The sequence below is a fragment of the Myiozetetes cayanensis genome, unplaced genomic scaffold (genome assembly GCF_022539395.1).
Source record: "Myiozetetes cayanensis isolate MyiCay16 unplaced genomic scaffold, myiCay2020 scf10, whole genome shotgun sequence".
Taxonomy (NCBI): domain Eukaryota; kingdom Metazoa; phylum Chordata; class Aves; order Passeriformes; family Tyrannidae; genus Myiozetetes; species Myiozetetes cayanensis.
The window spans coordinates 7,733,174-7,756,654 of NW_026086605.1; the positions used below are offsets into that span (position 1 = coordinate 7,733,174).

At 37.2% G+C, this 23,481-nt stretch overlaps 1 protein-coding gene across 4 annotated transcripts in view; it reads right to left on the reverse strand.

The window, feature by feature from the left end:
- ATRNL1 (attractin like 1) overlaps positions 1-23,481 on the reverse strand; it is a 462,818-nt gene that overhangs the window by 413,023 nt on the left and 26,314 nt on the right. For all 4 annotated transcript variants that reach the window (XM_050337075.1, XM_050337064.1, XM_050337088.1 and 1 more), the window contains exons 2-5: positions 10,561-10,644; positions 8,614-8,727; positions 8,024-8,152; positions 4,642-4,850 (exon numbers count right to left, since the gene is read on the reverse strand). In XM_050337075.1, coding sequence (XP_050193032.1) covers positions 4,642-4,850; positions 8,024-8,152; positions 8,614-8,727; positions 10,561-10,644 — 536 coding nt within the window. The remainder of the gene's footprint in view (positions 1-4,641; positions 4,851-8,023; positions 8,153-8,613; positions 8,728-10,560; positions 10,645-23,481) is intronic.

Below are 23,481 nucleotides of genomic sequence, written 5' to 3' on the forward strand. Positions count from 1 at the left end.
AATTACTTCCTTTCTCAAGTTACAGTCCAGAACTTTACACACTTCTGAAATCAAGTTTACAATTTTGAGCTGCATGAATCCCTTTCTTCCCCATCTTAAATGTAGGTGCTACAGATAATAAATGAAATTTAGTGTTGTCCCTCATCAGGGAGATCAGCACTGTCCTAAATCTCAGAATAATTAGGCATACAGAGCATTATCAACCAGTTTAATGAAGCCATTTATTGAAACGAATCAGATGAATTCTGCTAAACTTTCTTTCACTAATTGTCAAACGACACCCATAAAGGTATTTAAAACTGAAGTTGGCTTTTCGTTTACCTGTGATGTTCATTCTCTTGCAATAAGGATACTTGATTTTTCTCACTCATAATTCTCAGATACTAAATTTCCAATTATGATAGCTGTATTTTGTTTACAAATTGCACAAGTCCTCAAGGATGCTTTACAAATTGTTAAATTCCATCTGAAGATAAAACTGAAGAATGTTTCTAGTACATAAAATAATCATGCATTATAAGACTATTGCTTCCTATCCTAGACTATTCTATATATGCAAAATCTCCTTAGACAACTCTCATTTCTGTGATAAACATAAAAAAAGCCTACAAATATGGAGTGCATAAATTAGATTTTAACTTAAAATTGTGGGAGGAGAGGATTCCTTGGGTTGTGCTTTTATGTGCATACATAGTATAGATGCACATATACATAAGGACATCTTCCAGACTACAACTGCAGTTTCTCTTGACTGAATTGGTACTTGGCCAAGAGACACCCTGAAAAGTAAAACTGAGAGAAAGAGGGCATTATCATGGGGCAGAACACTTATCAGACACCTGCCTCCACTGTCTTTTTCCTTCCAAAAACAGGTCTGTCTGAAGCAAATGTTACATCACAGGTCCTCTTCTCTGAAACTAGACACTGGTTTGCTTTCTGGCCAAGAACATCCAGGCACAACAGGCCAAAATCTCAGATTTCAGACCTCTAAGCATTTGGCACGAGCTCTTTCCGGTGCTGCATTTCAACTGCTGCTGCCTGAGCTCCCATCTCAAACCTTCTCCGCTGGTTTCAATAAACCAGGTAAACCAGCAGCACAGAAACACAGCTGTGCTAGGTCTCAGCACTGAGGAATAAGGCAGGCCAACCAAGGGTTGAGTATGACTTCAAATTTTTACACTGATGTAATGGGAACAAACTCCACTCTAGTTAGTCCTTTCAGGATAACTTGAGTTTCCATCGACACACACTGACACAGTAATTCTGGCTATGCTCAAATGTTGTTAGAATAAACTCTGTAGTAACAAGCAAGGCAAAATACTGATTTTACACTGCAGTAGTCACAGCTCCTTTTATACTTTCATCATTTACTCTTCTCCTTGCATAAAGGCTCATTTTTCCCCAGAGAGATGTCATAAAATTCAAGCTGCCTGAATTGCTAATGGACTTATTTCAAAGTTAATTAGTTTAATTTCAGAATCTGGTCTTCTGCTACATCTTTATCTGTTAGGAGCAGATCTGTAGGGAGAATCAACTAACTATACACGTTCCAGAATTTTTATTGGTGTTTTAACTCCGCAGCAGGGTTGAATGCCTGTTGTGGGTGGTGTGCATTAAGTGCAACCCTAGAGCTCATCTTCTGTGCAGTTTCTTCTTAAAGGTAGGCAGTTCCTCTGTTTTCAAACAATCTCACAGTGCAATCCAACACACAATACACATGAAGGATCAGATTTGCTTTGAAGGTATCCTAATCATGCTCTTCTAGACTAATGTACACACACCCTGTAACTCCTCCAGACTCCCCCTTTTCTTGCAGTACTGAAGTTCAGTGATCAAAGTATCAAGAGTTTCTCTTAAATTTAAGAGAGACTTGAACTCTCTTTTTCCTGTTTACACCCAGTAGTTAGTAACATTTTCAGCATGTTCAAAGATAGTCCACTTAACCCTCTTAAAAATGTGGAACTGTTCACAATCCTTTCAGTCATCCTGAATTTTGACACCTGTTACGGAAGTTTTGACTGTTTGGAAATCTCTCTGCTCCTTTACAGCCTGAGACAATCCAAGACACAGTGCTCCCAATGTCAGAGAGAATTTCCCGGTTGTGAACACATATTCAGCAAAAGTATCTTTCTATAAACTTCTTAAATAGGTCAATTAGTGCAAGAACCACCACTTTTGTCTCAGTGGAGTCCCCATTTCTCTTTTACCAGTGCCTAGCAAAGAAAAAGAGATCAAGTGAGTAGTTTAAAGGTATGATTTTTTTCCTCCTTGAATTACATCCACGGGCTGTAACTGCAGGCATCAACACATTCTGCTATATAATATCAAGACAGATTAGCCAGTAATGGGACAGCCTCCCTTACATTGTCTGAATAGTTTAAATTAACCAGATTTTATGTAAATAATAAATTGTTATCCTATATGAGACCAACCATCTCAGAAACATTTAACATTACCAGTACTATTTAAAATATACTTTCATTTTTAAAAAATCACTATATTTAACAAGTCCATTCTTTGCTAAATGCCGTGCCTGATAAAAATAAAAAAATTTACATTAATTACTTGTTTTCCAAATCTAAAAGTTATTATTGTCACGGTTTTATTCTATACTGGTATGACTAACAGCCAGCTGCAAGTATCTACAAGATCCTGGTATTACATTCCACAAAATGCATCTAATAATCATAGGATCCTACTTCTTACTCAAATAATTTTTCTATCCCCAAAAAATATAGTGTTCTCTTTTCTCAGAGTACTTGTTTTAAATGTGAAATGTTCTTCAGAGTTGCTCCTTCCACAGTATCCACAAGATGTCACCATTGTATAAGAAAGAAATCCCATGTTGTAGAAGGAAATTCCAGGGTTGATGTTCTGAACCAGAGATTTTAATTATTGTACTTCCAAGTCAATTCAGTTCAATGGTTTGTTGTTATATAACACAGGCATGAAATGTACTCAACAAAAAAAAATGGGAAATAAAATAAAATATAAAACTCTTTTCAAAATCAAAGAGAGCAAGACCCTCTAGTCACTGGGTTTGAAATACTAAACAAGGAAAAACTTGTCAGACAGCAGGACCAGTAAAATAAGTAAAGAAATTTATGATTCCAGCATTGCAAATGACCTTCACAGAAGATACTGTCAGTGTAGAAACTTTAGAAAATGTAAGTGAAAATAAATAAAGAAATAGACTGGAGAAGCAAGTGGTCTCCCAGAGACATTAAGGAAAGTTTGGTATTCTTTTTTATTTAGTAAGGAAATACAATTATGTATCCAAGCCAGCTCGTCTGTGATAGAATAAGAAAGAAAAATAGTTTATAAGCATGCAGGTTCAGTGAAAATCCAAGGAACAATTAAGGAAATTATATCATCCTGTGCACTGCAGGAAAGATCGAGAAGCTAGTTTGTACAAAAATGCTAAGTGAAAGGAAGGTACTAACAGGGGAAGTCAGACTTTTAATTTTATTTTGTATTCAAAGCTTTTAAGTAAATTTTTAGCACTGTAGCTGAAGGCACAGAATAAAAATAATTTCCTTTTTTTTTTTTTTTGGTGACATTTCCCCATTTTGTACATAGGGATCTGAAATTGCAAGGAATCCATGCACAGATAAAAGGATGATATTCTTGCTACAGATTCTATTCAGAACTTCCTTTCAGAGATCAAGGTTTTTTTGTGCACTATAATCCTGGAAGGTTCTAAGGGACTCAGTAACAAGTCTACACTGTTTCCATTCAATGACCATATAGCTAAACCACTTCCCTTCTGTGGGTGCACTGACTGCCTTTTAATGAACAATTCATTAATTTTTAAGAAGAGAAATGTATTAACTCTTATCATGTCTTTGGAGTAACAGGTGTGACAGCTAATCGTAGCAAAAAAGTCACTTCCTTTGACATGCAAAAAGAAACAGCAATGAAGACAGAAGTAGAGGCAGGAAGTCATAGGAAGAGGGCAGATCACATAAGTAATCTGGAGGTATTTTATTGTTTCTGTTAAGAGAAGAACGGCAATTTCAATTCGTAGCAAGCTAATCCGATTGAGACCTGTAAGAGAAGTGGTAAAGGATAAAAACAAAATTCACAAACATCTAGCATAATTATAGTCAGTGAATTAAACATTTAGGATCTTAAATAATTTATCTGTAATAAGCAACAATTATTTATGGTACTGGGGTTAAAACTACAGCACTACATGCTTAAAGTACATCCATTAGTCCACAGTATGTGTCCACACATAACTCTTGTGCTGTTATACAAAAGCAGTTTACCCTCCTTTTCCATTGAGAGGCTCATACAAATAATACCCAACCAAAAACCAGACAGTGGATACTCACTTCAGGAAGCACCAAAAATATGATGAGGTGATTGATATGAGGACATTGAAAGAGGAAGGAATAAAATCAAATCTATGTACACATTTAAAAACAGAATAGAAAATTAGGCTGTGGAGGAATTTAGTTTTCAGAAGTGCTCACAACTCTCCAGTAATTATGTCATTATATCCACATGACAATTTATTCCAGAAACCAATATTTCATCTGAGTTCATTCTTTAAAGATGACAACGTGCATTCTACACGGGATGCATTAAAAGCAGATTTTTAATAGATTGACTTGATTCCACATAACCAAACCTTACCTTGCCAGCTGTCATTGCAAACACACAGCTTCTCTCCTGTCAAATCACAGTACCCGTGATCCGGGCTGCCACAGTTGGCTTTACAGTACGGAATATCACAGGCTTCTCCTTTCCAATACTTGTCACACTCACAGTACACCCGGCTCGGTGCAGACACACTGGTTGTACACTTCCCATGTTCAGAGCAGTTATTAGGGCAAGAATTAATTCTGGGGAGGAAAAAAAAGAAAATAGTAAAATAAAAGATATGACGAGTCAAGAGCTGAAGGCGGTGGGTTTATCTGACAGTACTGCAACAACATTTGGTAGACGAAGCATTTTTTTACCATAAAGAATTTCTGTTTACTGATAAAACACAAGTCTAATGATGATTTTACAGGCAAATGAGTTCAAAGGTGTTCATCCGGGCTTGCAACAGAGTCTGTAATAAAGGCAGGGTCACAAACACCTTGCATTGTAACAAGTATTGACATTAAGCAGGAGGACAGGCCCTGCCTAGACAGATCACCACCTATTTTTTCCCTGTGTTCCAGTATCAGCACTCTAATCAGACCCTTCAAATGCTAATTATCTCTAGGAACAACCCCACTAAAAGTGACTGAACTTAAACTCTCCACCACAGGTTTACATTTAAAGGGTTTTTCTGAGTGGCTTTGGTCTGCACTGTAAAACAGGATGTCTTAACATCTGAGAGGAATAAAACAGGAAAAACAAAGTAAGGAAAAATACAACATGCAAGGTTAATATCCCAAAACTACTAACAGGTTGCACTTCATGCTTTGAAGCATTAATAATAGAGCCACCTTAACTCTGCCTCCTTAACTCTGCAGTCAGAGTTGCAAAACCAAGAAAGCTGAGGCTGAAAGAAGTCTGTGACTATTACGGGAGTTAGTGTTTCTGTGATACACCCTACCAGACACTGAGATCACAGGCAAGTGGACTGCAAAATTAAGCAAAGTGGTTCCAGAAATGCAGGCAGCTCCTTGGAGATGAGGGGAGATGGAGGACGCTGGAAGTCTGTGGGTCCAAGAGATTGCAGGAACAGGATCCCAGGCAGCACATGCCTGCTGAAGCCCAAAAAGGATTTGAAACCTTTTCTGATGACTCACAGCAAAGGGTTGGGTTGAAAGTCAAAATAAGTTGTTACTGCATAAAAACTGCTGATGATAACACGGACCACTCCCTGTAGATGTGAGATGGGTACTGTTCTCAGCCTTCCTTGCTCTTTCTGAATGAAGAAGGAACTGTTAAAAGCCAGCCAAGGATTGTCTGAGGTTGGTCTTTGACAAAAAGTAGTTGTGGTCGGATTGTCAGGAGACATGTTTTTGTTTTCTAGACACTCACACCTCAAAAGCCTGATTCTGTTACACTACTAAAATGGAAAATCCCACATTTGAACTGCAAACACCCTGGGGTTTTGCTGGTAACACACAGTGGCATTAAAACCACTGATGGCATTAACTGCTGCACATCACAGCGGTGAGGAACCTCTCCCTCCACCTCACAGGGAGAGTGTTCTGCAGGGAGATGAACAGTTCAGTTTTTCCAGCAAGAGGGATACCACTGAAAGTAGACAAATTCCCACTCCAAGAGGTTCATTAAGGATTCAAATGAAACGAGAAAAAGTGGATCAGCAGAACTGGAAGCAAGAAACCTGACTCCCAGGGACACAAAATTTACTCAGACTGTTCTGGGGTAACTACTGTTGTTTGCAACTGCCATGGCGCTTTAAATCACAGATTTTGTGCTTCTGTCTTCCCCAAAATAAGGGAATACAAGCAGTCGATCAAGATGAAGTGGAAAACCAAGGAAGGAAAAGTGTAACAGAATCAGAGTGCAATAGATCAGTGACAGAAACAAAGTTAATGCAGCCATAAAAAGTAATTGTAGGTACTGTTTTATCATAAAAATCATTACTGTTGGCTTATTAAAAATACATATTTTAACAGTATCCATTGCAATAGAAGGAACACAAGATCAGAGTACATAAAATTTCATGAGCTATATATGTAATGAAATTAAAAACTAGCAGGTTTTTTAATTTATTTTAAATCTTCCCAAAAAATTAGGCAATGATATGCAGCATGCACCACATTACCAAGTAAAGAAAGAATGCAGAGCACATACTCTCATTCCTTAAGAATGCCATGTCATATTGCCATTTGCTCCCAAGACAAATAAAAAAAAAGTGCAATAAAAGCTTCAGGGATAACTGAAAAATGTATCTAATTACAGCAGAGAAGTCTGCCAGGTGATTGCATTTTACTGATGTCAACTGACAAAAATTAAAAATATTCAGTCTTCTGGACTGCCATTTCCAATGCAATATATTCAGTGAGGTTTGTTAAACTCTGAATAGCCATTTATTATATGGTCAAAGGTAGGCAAGCTGCAAATTACAGGAACAATCTTTCCACAGACAATTTAACAAGTACTTCTGCCAAGAGCAAGGCGCAAATGGTCAGAAGCACAAATACGAATTTTAAATTAATAAAGAACATGAAAAAAATATTACATGTGCTTCCACATGAGAAATGCAGTGCTGGCCATGACATCCCAGCAACTGCTATTTCAGAATCTGAAGGAATTGAGAGAAAGGAACAGCTATATCTTGAATCATGGCAAAACCATCACAAGAAGAAACAGGTCCAAGAGGACCAAGCAATCCCCTCTTGACCTAAAGCATCCAGTCTGAAGAGCATTGCATTATGTGTCACAAGCATGTCCCAAATGAGACAGAAATCCAGATCAACAGCTGGTACACAAAGAAGGAGGAGGTTCAGATCCATTGGATGCATCTTAAGAGCTGTTGACACAGGAAAGGCAACTGGAATAAATCATAATTATATCAGATTAGACTCTGCCATCAGAGAAACTAGAGACAGACAGTGCAGATAAGAACTGTGAAGGAAGAATGAAGGCAGACTGAGATGGAAAATAGGAAGGAAAAGTACCTGAGAAGTAGAGAAGAAAAGGAATAAAACCTTTGTGGCTGGCAAAAAAACCAAAGTAGAATTTCGGTGGAGGTTTCATAAGCCACAGAAGTATATTCAGCAAGAAAAATCCTGATCCTAGTTCAAGAGAAGGGAATTGACATGACAGCAGATATAATCTCCCTTCTATCCCATATGACAACTACATGTGTTGGATAAACACTGGAAGGGATTTAGTTCCATATGGCACAGGAAAAACACACTCTTGGAATGGCCATGTGGCTTCACTCAGAACAATATACTCTATCTCTGGGATTTTTTTTTTGCCCTAACTTGTATCTTAATAACTTCTTAGAACCCTGGCTCCCTGGTTTTAGAAACACACCACTAAGTATCACCATTATGCCACTGAAAAAACAAAAGCCATTACATATTCCAAAAATACTTACGAATAAAAAATGTTAAAGCCCGTTAGGTTATAAGCAGCATCACTAAAAAAGTGGAGCAATGCATAGCCAGATGTAGTAACTACTTCAGGAACAGTTTCATTTCCACGCACTTCAGGGACTATTAGACCACTGGAAAAGAAAATGGGAAAAATGTTTAGAAGCAATCCTTGGGAGAGGAGGGGAAAAAAAAAAAAAGGAAAGAGGGAATTAGCTATTCTGATGGTTAACTATATAAGCAAGATAATGCCTAAATATAATTTCTAAACTTCTTTAAAAAAAAAAATCATAAAATATGTATAAAACTTGTCCATGGTAAGGTAGGGGTTTCCTGGAAAAATGCCTGTGTATAAACATTAACACTCCATGCAGTGTTAGCAGTAAGTACAAGCCACAGAATGGATTTATGCTCTGATCACCTCACCAGAGATGTAATGCTTTGGAATTCATCCTAATACAACTTTACATACATGTTCCCATAATATTAATAAAAGAAAGCAAGCTAGTTAACATATTAGAGCCTCCAATGTTATTTTTTCCCCAGTAACTAAAGCTATCCATACTTGGACTAAAAGATTAATAAACACACTCACCTAAATACAGCTATTAAAGGTGCATATATTGAATCTCCATCATATACATACATATGGTCCCAACTACATTCTGTGGCAAAGTGATTAAATCTTAATCTTAGTATCGCATTTGGGCTGAAAAAAACAGAACATTGATGTAAAACATTATTTACAAAATTATTGAGCTCATAAGATAAAGAACTTGCAGGAAAATTAATCATGCCAGCAGAACTCCATTGAAACATTTTGAGTAATAATAATAACTAAGCATTTCAAGGTGTTAAATAACAAAAGTCAGGGCAAGCAAATATTTCACTTTATCTTCAAAAAACTTAAAATAACATATTCAGTGTAAGACTAATAATCCCTAAACTTAATAAGAGACTAAAGTTCACCAGATTTTATCAGTATTCAGAACCACAAATTACAATATCCTATTTTAATATACTAGCATTACTTTACAATATCAGGACTATGAAGTTTAAAGAACCTTTCAAGAAAAAAAAAAATCACCTACACATTCTCATGCCAGTATTCTACTAGTTACTGAAAATGTTAGAATACAATTCTAAAATAGCAAGCAATATTAGTGCAAGTGCCTGCCCCCAACAGCTTTCCCAACACCTGGGAGTCCAATTTCACTGATTTTTGGCTGAGATCCAAATGGATCTGTAAACTTTCTGAAAGGAGAATTTTCATGTATTGCAAAATTACCAATATATATTCCACAAAACATAATGATTGTTTTCTTCTCTTTCTCCCCACTTCAGACAGCCTTGAGTGCAATTTGCCAGTTTGGAAAATTGGGGGTTTTTTTTGTGACAGGTCCTTTGAGAGAACTCTCTGCTCATTTTTTAAGACAGGGTATTTTATATATGTGGCTTCCTTGTGTGTTGACATTTCGCACTGTGTTACTGGCTTGCTTTGCTCTCTCACATACTGTGCAGCATGTTGTGTCCTCCAGCTACCCACTCCCCCATCTCCTGTGAGGAGGAGGAATGGAGAGAAGATCAGCTTCAAAGCAGAGTTTGCCTGAGCTCCTGAGGCATTTCCACTTCAGCACAGTGTAGTGCAGGGCAAACATTCCTGAGCCAGTTTGGGTACAAACAGAAGCCCAGCTAGGGTAGAAAAATATTCAGCTACAGACTGGTCACCTGGATACTGAAGCTTCTAAGGTAACTGAGATTACGACAACACAGAAATACAGAACAGGTTCATTTTCTTCTAGAACGTTAGTAGAACTCAGAACTAGAGCCAGCAAAATCCTGACCCGGAGCCAGAGGGGGAAGAGTCCCGCTGAGATGGAACCAATTTGTGCTTTTAACAGTTAGCTGTACCAATGCATGTGTCTCATTATTTCTTTGGGCATGTCTCTGTGTTTCTGTGCTGCACAAACTGAGAAATCAGAAGCAGACATGAGACGTCCAAACTGTGTGCACCAAATTGTTTTGGAATGGAGGACATGAGGAATACTGGAATGCCAAAGAAAATACTTTATAGAAGCACTAACTTTTGAGCAACATGGAACTGAATAAGTGTTCTGTACTTGAGGCCATTCCTGATTTATCACTGATATGAGTTAAATAAGATTAGTAAGATAATGAGTTAAATAATGGGATTCTACAACCACATTTGGAACTTATATAAAGGTACTCAAACATGCAATAAATTTATCATTGGGTTTTGAGAGCTTGCAGCACTGGCCAAATTCCAATGTCAGCCTAACTTTTGCCAGCAGTTTGAATGGGAATGGAATTTGGCCAACTCTGAGGAATCCTGAAAATTCTTCTTCTTTTATTTCTTTTTTAATTCTTTATAACATTTAAACAAGAACAAAACAAATTAAATAAAGACCAAAACTGTTTATACTGTATCCAGATGCAGTTTCTACTTAAGGAGCTCTTTCAACCTCTAGAATACACAGTACCAAGCTGTCAGAAAACTTAAGCTGTAAAAATAAATACTTACTATCCTTCAATTAACCATGTACATTTAGTTTTATATTTATAATTTATAGGTCCATCTGTTAAATATCCAGAAGGTTCTGTTAACCTACAAGAGGAAAAAACAATGCTGTAATAAACCAGAGACAACACATCAAAACACGCATCATAGACATGCCAGTAGAATCGTTCCAAATGGAAAGAAAACTGGAGGTAAACAGTCAAATGCCTCTTCATATTTCTTGTCACACTGTTTGTATTCATAAAAACTTGAATTCTGATTATTCTATATCATTGATTTGCTTTCTTATCCTAGGCAATCACAAGATTTCTATTTTTTCCAAGTCAGTAGTAAATAATTTAAATTACCCTTCAAACAAAATGGATCCAAGCCAATGTAAAGGGGGTTTGTTTAAGAGTATTATTTTGCTTTGATTTGCTTGTTTACTTTGCCATTGTCTTACAATTTACTGGTGAAATTAGACATCAGAAAAGTGTTCTAGATCAAGAAAAATTAAGGCATAAATTTAAGTAAGTGTATCTGTAAGCCTGTTCCTTTCTCATTCCTACTCAGTACCCTGTCTCTTCCCAGTGGATACCCAGGAAAGAATTTAAATCCCTACAGATATTCCACACAGCATTACACCACCTTCAATGACTTGCATCCTGGGGACACTCCTAGCCAGAGGCTGTGCCTTTGGGTTCATGTTTGCCCCAGGAGTTACCTCACATAAACTTGCAGCATCTAGAACATCCTGAAGGAATGATTTCCACACATGTACAAGACATCTCAACTCTTTTTGTCCTGAGTCTACCTCTTGGTTTCATCTGATGTCCTTAGGTCTGGTATTGGATGAGGGCATGAACAATTGTAGCCTATTCACATGCTTTATCCCACTCAAAATGTAATGCCCTGGGTTGTTTCCTTCCTTTCCCTCCCTAAGAAATCCTTGCTCACTGCCTTTAATGTACCTTTATTATTTCCATTTTATTCTCTATTGCCATTTAAGATTTTATTTGCTCTTTCAACAACTACCATTCTGATATTTTAAATAGAAATAGCTGCTAAAACTTTTTTTCTGAGTGATGATAGCTCAATATTCACATACAGAATTCATTTAATGTAGAAAGAGAACCTTTTTCATCTGTTCATATATATTACTTTGCATTAATCTATGCAGTGATAAAACAGTAGATGAAATTCAATAATCTATTAACATAAAAGCTTTCTGAAAGAGCTTATTATCTTCAGCCCAGTAACTTCACTAATCCACCCCATTTTCTGCATCCTTTAAGATTATTTTCTATGGTTCTTAACATCTCTGGTGGCCTTACTGCTCTGGGAAAACTGACCATCCTACTCTTTAAAATGTTACAACAATAATAATGAATATAAATACACACTCAAAACAGCTCATTTTTTTCACCATAGTGTTGAAAGATAATCATTAAGAATAAGTATCACTGAATAAGAAAAAACCAGGGGTTTTTATTTCACTACTTTGAATAAATCAATAGACTAGATCTAAATCCAGAGGCGATGCTGAACAAGATGACCAAGTCACAGCTAAATTTTCTCATCAGGAGTCTAGCTGAACAGGAATTCAATATCTGCTATCCTACTATATACACACCAATTTAAAGAATATTCATTACCACATCTACTGCAAGTTATTTACACTGGAACTCATATCAAACACTAATTGCATACTTATTAACAGAGATCCAAACATAAAATTATAAACATGTGGAAATGAAATTAAATCAAAAGAAGGGAGCAGGAAAGAATAATTTATGAGACATGGTCTGTGCAAACTCACATTTTTAAACAAGTTCCTTCACCTTTCCTGCAAGAACCAGCATCAGTTTGTTGGGCACACTGTTCTAGTTACTGGTGGTTTGAATTAAGATCTTTACACGCACTTTCCTTTTGGGACAAAGCTGTCTAATATGGGAACTGTCCAAATAACTGTACTTGAAAGATTTTAAAGGCATATAAGCATGTTTCTGAATCAAAAAAAAAAAAAAAAACCAGAGTTTATGTTTCTGATTCCAAACAAGAAAAGCAAGTAAACAGCTGGTAACTTGAGCAACAGACTGGGAGGGGAAAATAAATAAAAACAAAAAACCCACCATATACTCTGGCCATCTGAGAGAGAATTTCCCTGGTAAAAACCAACACACTGAGCTGGTCTGAAAGCTGCAGCACACCACTTCCCAAAAGCAGTGTATCCTGCTAAGTGCTACACAAAGGCTGGTGTAGCCCATAAGCAAAGCATGAATCAGCCAGGCATGGCTGGTCACTCCCACTCCTCCCTTCCTGCAGCCTGGGGGAGCTGCAGAAATGGCCAGGGCAAGGTTAACCACACTCCTGCCAGGTGCTCTCCTTAGAATCAGGGTCTGGCCACAGAACACTTTTACTTGAAGAGAGCAAAAGACACACACAGTTGGAGTTTATAATATTTCTTCTTGTTGAGAAAATATCAACTTTATCTAAAAGTATACATCCGTGCTTCTATACACGAGAAACAGGTTTTTCAGGGTTATTTCTGGCTTCTTTGATTAGTAATTACATTGTTTGGAAAATGTTGAACACAACACCAACCTACACCTTGGATGTCTAAGCCTCATAGCACTGATTTTTGAAATCAGGCTTACATTGACACTTGGCCTCTGGCAGAATCTTAGTGAGCTGATCACAGGAGCAGATCCTGTGTTGGAGTGTGTGATAGACTGAAGTATGTTTTTCCTTTTTTTTTGAAATAAAAGGCCTAAGATTCCAATAAAAGTAATTGTAGTGCTGGTATATGATTTATATCCAGAAGCAAAGTCCTATTTAGCAAGCCACAGAGCATTTGTTTTCCTGGAAGAAGTGTGAAATATCACTAGAATTCATTTGCAGTCATGACCATTGCTTCTTTGTAGCTGTATAATGCAATGGAGGTGACTTACAAGAGTTGTTTTTATTAGATCAGCCCTTTGGCACCAGTAAAGTACAAACAATTTCCCTTGTCTCCTAAGCTGATAATTTTTTGATAAATAGTTTCTTTTGGAAGAGCAGATAGCCTTTGAAGCGGCTATTGCACTTTGCTGGAAAAAGTAAATAACTAGGAGCACAAGTTTGCAATAATGGTTGTGGAAAATGGTAAGATAAGGGGCTGTTCTATTTAAAATAAACACATAGCAAGACAGATGGGAATTCTTTTCAGTTTCTTGAGTCATATCAAGAACTTTTCTGTATTATTTTTTGTTCCAAATGTTATCAAATACCAGATCCCATAAATAACAAAGATAAGCATATTACTTTCCTGTAACCTCTCAGCAAATCAAGGTCAAATTCTCTTTCATATAGAGCCAGGTATTTCTGGGCAGAGTTTTCCTCTGTGACTAGCAGCGATTCTGTCAAATAATCAAAACCCAAAGGAGTCAACAGGACTATGCACTCTTTAGTCACAGAAGTGGAATAGCCAGAACGATGCCTGGATGCTGCACCCCCATCCTTGCTGAGTGCTGAGAAAGCCTCAGTGATCAGAGGAGGCCAGAACAATTTGTGTGGCCTGCTTAGACACCACAGGTTTATCACACCAAGACTCCAGCTTTCTAAACCCAATGCACAGGGAGCAGCTGATGTTGTATATTGGCACTTTAAATTGCACATCCAGCTTTCATAAACACAACAATATTGGTTTTAGTTGGCAAGGTTATAACCAAAACCGATAAAGAATTAGAGGGAGCATGCCAAGAGAACATTTCCCATCTCTGTGTACTGTAAAACAGATCTAGCAAAGAACAGGAAAGAGTCAGGATGCTGCACAGCAGAGTTAAAGTCATCCAGAAGCACCACTGACAGTTCAGTCACTCACCAAGCTAATCAGTCAGTGATAGCTTATGTGACAAACATGTGGCACTACAGGGTGTTTCATGTAGCAGACAGATATACCAGGAATGAAAGGGCTAAAGCCAACACAGGGCAAACAAAACATGCAACAGAGGGATATCTACATTCCCCTGCAATATTACCACTGCTATAAAATAATGGTAAATGGAATTGGGTTAGAATTTACCACTGCTGAGACTTTCAATCAAGACTGATGCATTTCAGGAAGAGAGAAAAGCATGTTCTAGTTCAGCCAGAAACTACTGGTCCAAAATGAAGGAGTAGTCAGATGAAATCTATGCTCCGCAACACATAAGATGTCAGAGTAGATTATTAAAATGTCCCTTCCTGGCTGGAATATTTATAGATCTGTGAAAAACACAGGCTTGTCATCTCCTGCCTATTCCTGCAAAAAATAGTATCATCAAATCTTCCAGAGAGGGGCACTAATTTAAACCAAAGGAGTCATTGGATATTTTCTGTCATCAGCAGAACATGAAGATCCACAAAACTGCTGGTAGATGGACAGAGATATATAACAGAGATACATTAAAAGAAACAAAGCATAAGGCACATTCATAATATTATAAATATTCACTATTAAATAGAAGAAAGGGTTATGAAGACATTCACTTATCTCTATATTACTTAGTGTCACATTTCTATGAATGAATTCTATGAATTCCTACTGCAGATATATCTCAATATGAGATATAGAGCATATTTTGCTATATGGATTCATCAGTATTTGTGTGTCAGTCAAGAGATATTCTCTCCATTGCTTAAAAATTTTGCTCCATCTGCTTTTCATCTTTCACGAAAATGTGTTTTATTAAAAAGAAATAAAAATCAATAACTGTGCTTCAAAGTTACAAGATCAAATTCTTCTGAAATAGAAGTACTGGCAACCTTTCCAGCTCAAGCCCCCGTGCCTAACATTTACAGCAGGGAAAGAGACTGCACACATCTGAGATGAGAGCAGCTGAACATATTAAGCAAGAAGGAAAAAAAATGTAGACCATCTGACAGCACAAACGTGACTCAGTGAGCCCTGTGGTATCAGAAAGGAAGGCACAAGTGATGGAGAGGCCATTTCTCAAACCATAATATGAAGTGATAGACTAAGAATGTTTTCTAGTATTATTTTCAATGGAAGATCTGAAAAATATGTTCTGAAAAGCCCACCAAGCAGACTTTTATTTTCCAGGCATGAAGTACTGACAAACACCTGACAATAATCCAAAGACTTTGAATTTAATTTTCCTGTATTTTTATATTTATTGTAGAACTTGCTGTTGGTTAATTTTTTTTTTCATAGCATGTACAAAAATAGAATTTACTGAACATACTGTAGTTCTAATTTTTCTTCAATGACTAATCAAGAGGAGTAAATATTTAATACATTAAGAAAATATTTGCATATGCCAATCACACTCCTATTCTTGTTACATACTGCTTTGAATTAGCAGATGAAAGTATATTTAGAAACATATTAAGGACATTCATGACAACTTCTGACATGCCAACTAATCACAGACATCCTCTGCAATAGGTCTCACTTTACTAATTGGCAAAGCAGCAGTTTCCTTTCTAAAGTGTCCCTACTGATTAATTTGAGTATTGAGTTCATCCTTCTAATTTATTTAAAAAAAAAATCAAAAATAACCCAAAAATCTCAGGAAAGTAAAATGAAGACTCGAATACAAAATTTTTTTTTTCCCATAACAATAAATCCTGTATTTCAAGAAGCTTAACACTTGTGTGGCACAAGTATATCTTTTATTAAAAAAACAAAACTAAGTTATCTGAGATATAAAATTTGATTGGTGCAAAGCATTAAAGTTTGCTCTGACAGCTGTTTTGTTTCCTCATTTACTGCTTCTGACAAAGGTTGTTATTCTAAAGCCCATTTCTAAATAGTCCCCAAAACAACTGAAAGGATGCTGTGTAGAAAGAGATGTGAAAAAACTGGATGAGAGTACTTAAAGATTTTCTTCTACCTCCTCACAATGTGGAGCTTGACTTTTTTTATCCAAAACCCCTTAAATTGCATTCAGTGACAACATGCTCTAACACCTAGCCCAACCACATTGAAATCTTTCTTCACAGTTATTTGTCTAATCTGATTTTAATAATTCCAATGAAAGAAGTCCACAATCTTCTTAGGCAATCTATTTTAGTACTGACTTAGCCTTATTATTAGGAAGTTTTTCTAGATGTCAAACTCCCCTTTTTTCTTACTTAAACATGTTATTTCCTGAACACAGACCTGGACATTGGGTAATAATCTTCCTGTTTCTTCTTATCTTGAACAAACATCTACCTTCAGGCTTTTCTTCTCTGAAAAAAGTAGTTTATTCCAGCATTCCTCAGATGTCATTTTCTAGACTTTCCTCCTCTAGAACTTTTCCAATTCATCTGCATCTCAGAAAGGTACCTACTACTCCACTTGTAGTCCAACCAGCATAGCAACCAAATAATTATTTAATATCCATAATATCCTGGCTATAATTACCTATAATATCCTGAATGTAAGGAGCAAAGAGATGCCTTTATGCTGATTTGTATATAACCTGTAATTCCCTGAGACTGCTGGCTTCCTCAACAGAAGGACAAAATGTTATTACTCTGGTTCATCTTACTGAGGTAAATTATGTCTACTCAAGTGTAGAAATTCAAATACATTTCTGTCAGCACAGCTTTTTTCAGGCAGTATTAAATGGGATCAATGCAGCTTGAGTGAGCTGAAACTTGCTGCATGGAAAGTTTCATTTATTCTCACTTTTTCAGTAAGAAAATCTATTTTTGTTTCTGTGACATAAGCACTCACTTAAAAAGAGAGTAGCTTCTGGCCACACTGCCTAGTGAGGAACCCCACTCAAAAATCAGTGAACTTCACAAGAAAAGCAGAAATTCCATTTGTGTGTATTTGTGATAAAGTCCTTCAAAAAAACTCCTGCATTTTCCCTAACAGCCGCTATTCTATTACTCAACTATGTCAACAGTTTCCGAATATCATTTGTATTAATTATTCATTCACCTTAAAAAGCACTAACATGAAGTCAGGGTTAGCAAAAATTAAAACTCAAGTGCACATATGATGCTATCATGCCAGTTGCATTAATTTTGTGTATTATAATTCAAGTCATTCAAACAATTCACAACAAGGTGCCTTTTTTTTTTTTTTTTTTTTTTTGAGGGACCTACAGGTATGCAAGTATACATATTTTACTGAAAAATGGTTGATCTCTTTTCCTGAGGTTTACCCTGAGCCCAGAAAATACTTCCTAAGTAGAAACCTTCTTTTTGGGGGAGAAGGAGGAGGGCTGTTTTGTTACATTTTAAGAAACCCAAACTACTAAGCACTGTATCACTCCCCAAACATTTAGAAGTTATCAACAACTAAAAACGTTGTTATGCTACCTAGTTTTACACAGATGGATTTACATGTAGTATTTATGAAAAGTTTCTATAAAATCGAGTGGAGTTGAGTCAATCTACAGAGTTCAACAGTGAACTCCACATTTCCTAGAGAACGGCTACATCAATTAACAGTTCAGATCTTGCCAATATTTCCCAGGTGGCCATGGCTCTCCATCTCAACTTGGAAATCAGTGCCTTGTAAAAGGTACTGCAAACAGCACGATATCCTCCACTGACCTGGAAAAAACTTAGTGAGAAGAAGTGAAGTGAAAGAAATGCAGCTTCACCTCCCTTATCTGGAATACTACAGACATCTGATATTTACTATTTTAATAGCATGGTTGGACAAAGTCATATGAGACAGACATGTACTCTATTAGAAATACCCAGGCTAGTTCAGAGACGGCATCTAAAATTCTGCCTATAAATAGGCCTGCCAGAATGCTTAAAATTGAGAATTGATAGAAAATCAAGTTGGCATTTGATACAAGCACAAGACATCATATTTCCCTGCATCACCATCTCATTTCAGTATGCTACTTTAGATATAAGATCCAAAAGGTCAAAAAGCTGTATAAAACCCTACAAACTTATACAAACATCTACCTGATTCACTGACTGAACTTCTTGCCCTCACAGTTTCATGTCATGGTTACTCATTTTCTCAGAAAAAAAGAGTAAGGTTTGAAATATTCAAAATTCTGACAACTCAGCTCTTGATTCACATGAATATTAACAATAGTCCCAAAGTTTTCTCAACTATCCATCCAGATAGCTGCTATTAGAAGCAAACAGGAATTGGCAAAAAATCTGTCAGGAAGCAAGAAGACACCCCATTGCTCTAACATTTTACAATGCTTGTTTCAGCCAAGAGTTACTTTTATGGCCAAATGTTGCCAAGATAATTAAGAAATAAAATCAAAATTTTAAAAAAACCACCTGCAAAAAACCCCACCATACTCCACCAGAATGAAGTGGTTCCATTACTTTCTTTTTTTCCTACCACATTAATACTGTTATTATTTCATTTAGAAAAGTCCTGCACCTTCAGAGATTATGTTACTTTAAGTTCACCCAGACTAACATATTTTCCTTCTGTTATTCCTTGTGTTCAAAACAAACAAATGAAAGTTACAGTTTAGGCTTCTTTAATAGCTTCAGTTCTTTTTTTCTAGGCTTTACTTTCTATAAGGTAGCCCTCAATTTCCAAATTAAGTGTGTGTTCTACCATTATTTTGTTCATCTCTGAAGTCCATCGGGGTACACGTGATCTCACCTTCCAGTTCACTCGTGAAGAAAGCATAGGGCACAATATTGATCCCTGGGGGACACCATTTGTGCTTATCACTTTGAAAATGAGCTGTTCATGTGCAGCCACACAGCCAGTTCCACACACAGATCACTGTTTAGACCACAACAGATCCATTTCTGTACCAGGAGGGCATGGGAAACCATATTGAAAGCCTTGGAGAAATTCAGGTGGACAATGTCCACTCTTCACCCCACATCCACCAAGCAGGTTACTTTGCCACAGAAGGCAACCAGGTTTGTCAAGCACAATGGTCCTTGGTGAATCTGTGCTGCCTTTTCCCACTCATGTCCTTCATCTTACTTGTGATAGCCCCCAGGAGAATTCATTCCATAACTTTCCCAGAGACAGAAGCAACACTGATGTGTCTATAATTTCACTTCCTGGATCCTTCTTTAAGTCCTTCTTGTAAATTTATTTAACAGCAGCTTTTTTTCAGTCTTCTGGAATGTCCCCCCATCTCTACAACTTCACAGAGATTACGGAGGGTGGCCCCACAACGACATCAACCAAGCTCTCTGAACACCCTCAGGTGGATATTGCCAGGGCCCATTGCTTTGTAGGGGTCCAGCTCTGTCATAGTTCAGGCACCAATTCTTCCTTTGCTGACAGTGGGTCTGTGTTTACACAAACCTGGGTTCTTGTTCCCAGGGCCTGGGGCCCAGCAGCGCCACGAAAGACAGGAGTGAACAAAATGTGGAGAACCTTTGCCTTTCCACATTGTTGGTGACTAATTCACCTCTCCTGCTGAACAGCAGGCAATTGTTTCTGTTCTCTTTCTGCTTGTTTATGTACCTTAAGAACCTTTACCTTATGGTTTTTGATACCTCTGGCCAGTTTCATTTCAAGCTGAGCTTTTGCTTTCCTAACTGCACCTCTGCACACCCTGGAAATGCCCTTGTGGTTCTCAACAGGTATCTGTCTGCTTTTCCATCTCTGGGATGCTTCTCTTCTGGCTTTCAGCAGACTCAGACACCCACAGTTAAGCCAAGAGGGTCTCTTGTACTACCTATTTCCCTCACCTTTAAATAGATTTCAATCCAAGTAGTCCCTACATTAAAGTAAGATTGCCTATAGGTTTTGATCCAATCACAAGGTTAACATGAGTGAATAATAAAGTTATTATAAATTTTTACGTATCTGTACATACTTTAAACATATGCATGTATGTATTTACATTACAAACCATATGCATGTATTGATAAGACTTCTGCAATTAATCAAACATGCTACAGGATCTTAAAATGTGGAGCACAAAGTATACAGACAGTGCAGGCTGAGGTGCTTGGCAACAAGGTGCACTGTGCCAGTTTCTCACTGTACATCACCATAAATCTCATTTTCACTTCTGACCTAGATCAGGGCTTTACCTTAAGCTTCCTGAGGTAACAGCCAAATGCTCTAAATCCAGCGTGCCACCCACTCCTAAATTTCTGCTTGAGTATTTAAATCAAGTTTCTGATAAAAACCTGTGCTAGCCAAGAAGCACCTATTCCTGCCTTTCAGTCGTTTAGGTTGGTTACTATTTAACCATCAGATTTTATGTTTCTTAAGGACAGAATTCTCTTGGCAGGAAAGCACCTCACACCAGAATGCTGCAAGCACCAGGTCCCACTAACTATATTAGTTCTGGAATTATCCAACACAATAAACTTCGACACACACAACCACACTTTTCAAAAAAGTATAAAAATATCATTATCTCTTAGCATCCCTCCCTAGGAATACAGTAACAGAATTTTCTTTTATTGTATATTATTTACGATTTGTTTCATTTTCAGGACTTTTTAAAATTCAGTATCTTCATTATATAAATATACTCTACATATATTTATTACACTTGCACTTCCCATCAGCACACATGCTGCTTCATAAGAGGTTCCCATCTCTCAACACAACCTCAGTACAAATGTTGAGATAAGAAGAGATAATAGTGCTTTTAAAAACGTAATTGATTAATAAATTCAAAGGGCTGGTTACTGACTGGGTTTCAAGTACTGTCTTCCAGCTGATTACACAGATAATCACTTACTTTGGACTCCTGGCTATAGCAATTATCAGGACATTACACGTGTGCCTTAAATACAAAGCACATCCCTCTGTTTGCTGTAAAGAAATGAAATAATGGTATTCACGTCTCTAGAGAATTACAAAGCATTCTTTTTCGGGAATATGAAAGATTCCTATCAGTAATAAGAAAGCATCGTTTTAGAACACATTTCACTCTATGGCAGGTGTCATTTCACGCATATTTTCTGCTTGACTTTATAATTCTTGGGTAAGTCATAACACTATTAGCCAATTCCAGTAGTACCTCTAGAAGCGGATGAAGAGGTATAGGGATAAAAAAAAAAAATTAGTATTTTGAGTACTAATTATTCCAGCTGCCAGTTTCACAGAATCAAACATTTCATATATTGGTAGAGGGGTTTGCAGGTTTTTTTGGTTTTTGTGAGTAGGATTTTTTGTTTGGGGGTGGCGAGAGGAGGGCATCCTATAATGCAAAAAAACAAACTACATGCCTGTAATTTGTTCTGTATTTAAATGCACAACCAGAATTAAGGAAATAGTGAAGTCTTGTATAAAATGAAAAGCAGAATTTCTCAGCAATTTTAGCTTTGAGCTTGTATGCTCCTAACTGGAATGAAACAGCAAGTACAATTTGCAGATAGTGATGAGAAATATCAGAAAATGGGGCACACACAGAATTGCTGTATGTTATATCCATCAATCATGAGGTAAATACAACTTCCCATTTACTGAACTATTAACAGAAGATCTGCTAATGCAATGATTTTGCATCTCTAAAGCTGGTGTTGTGAAGTGTCCAAACAGTCTCAAAACTGTATGATCTTAGACCCTTCTGAAATGAGTTTTAGTTTGCATCACAGAGCAGAGTAATTTCTGGGGGGTCGTAGGAGAATGTAGTGTTGTTTTTACTGTCTGCAGAAACACAAAAGATTACAAGACAAAAATTAATCATGCTATCTAAATGGTGATAAATTCATTTTTCCGATATTGTCTCTTACCTCGCCTTTTTTTTATTTGCAATGAAGCACAAACCAGTGAAAGACTAATAATATACAACACACCACTAATGGGAAACTTTGAAAAGTGACACACACGTTTTTAAAGCTTTACACCCAAAAAAGACCCATTCAGGAAAATTAAGAGGTTGCATCCTGTAAGCTGACACATGTATGTGCATTCCTGTACTTCTAATGAGAAAACTCATCTGATACTGCATGTTATTCCATTTTCAGAGGCTTATATGGGCTTAGGATTTAAATGAGGCATCATATTAGTATAATTATGAAAGAAATGACTCTGAAATAAGAGCCAATGTAACAGTGCATGGGTTTATTCACCACACAGGCATTGAACAAAAAAAACCCCAACTTTTTAGAATTTCTTTCTGCTAGGCATAAAAATTACAACAGAAAACTTGTTTCCCTCACATCCTGACTTGATAAGAACACTGCCAATTCCCTGAACAAAGACATAGAAGTTTCTGCTGAGATTTCCAGAACCCTTCTGTGCTCTGTCTTGCCAAGGCACTCATCAGTATCAGCCAATTGTTCAAAAGACATAGATGGAGCTAAGAACAGGGAAAGAGAACATCCAAAAATTCACCCTGGGACTGTTGTCCCTCATCTCCCATGAAAGGAGAATGCAGGTCAGGGGAATGTTGCTTGGAATGCCCACTTTAACAGAGCACAACAATAAAACACACACCTACAGGACCAGAACTCTTAGAGGTCTGTTCACGTTATCCTTACAGGGATACAGCAAGATGTGGGACACACAGCCAGCCTGCCTTATCAGTGACAGGCTATAGAAAGTGTGGGGCTGTCATTCATGAGCAGAAATTCTCATGATTGCTCCAAAGGCAGCAGGTTCTCACAGGCTGAGCATCCAACTCCTGCCGTAAAAAGCTCTCAGAGCTACTACTGATCTATTGCCACTCAGTTCAAGCACCAAGCAGAATGGATTAGAAACAAGGATTCACTCTTCATCAGGACAGCATAAACAGAAATTATACCTGTACACAGAGAGGAGCTGCTGATACACAGCTTAGTGTTCAACATCCAGCAGGAATCAACAAAGCCATACAATGAAGTCTAAAGTCAGTAAATGAGGTTGTTGGAAACAAGAAGAGGAAAAGGAACGAGAAGGAAAGCAACCACTCTGAAATAGGGTCAGGAAAAAGCAGTGACCCTAAGGCTTAGAGAAGAAGTGATGATTCAGGTAGAAGAAAGCACTAGAGCAGAGAATTGTTTCAATGCAGCTGAATGGTCAGGGAGAATGAGAAGGATGGGCTGATGCTGCCCCTTCTC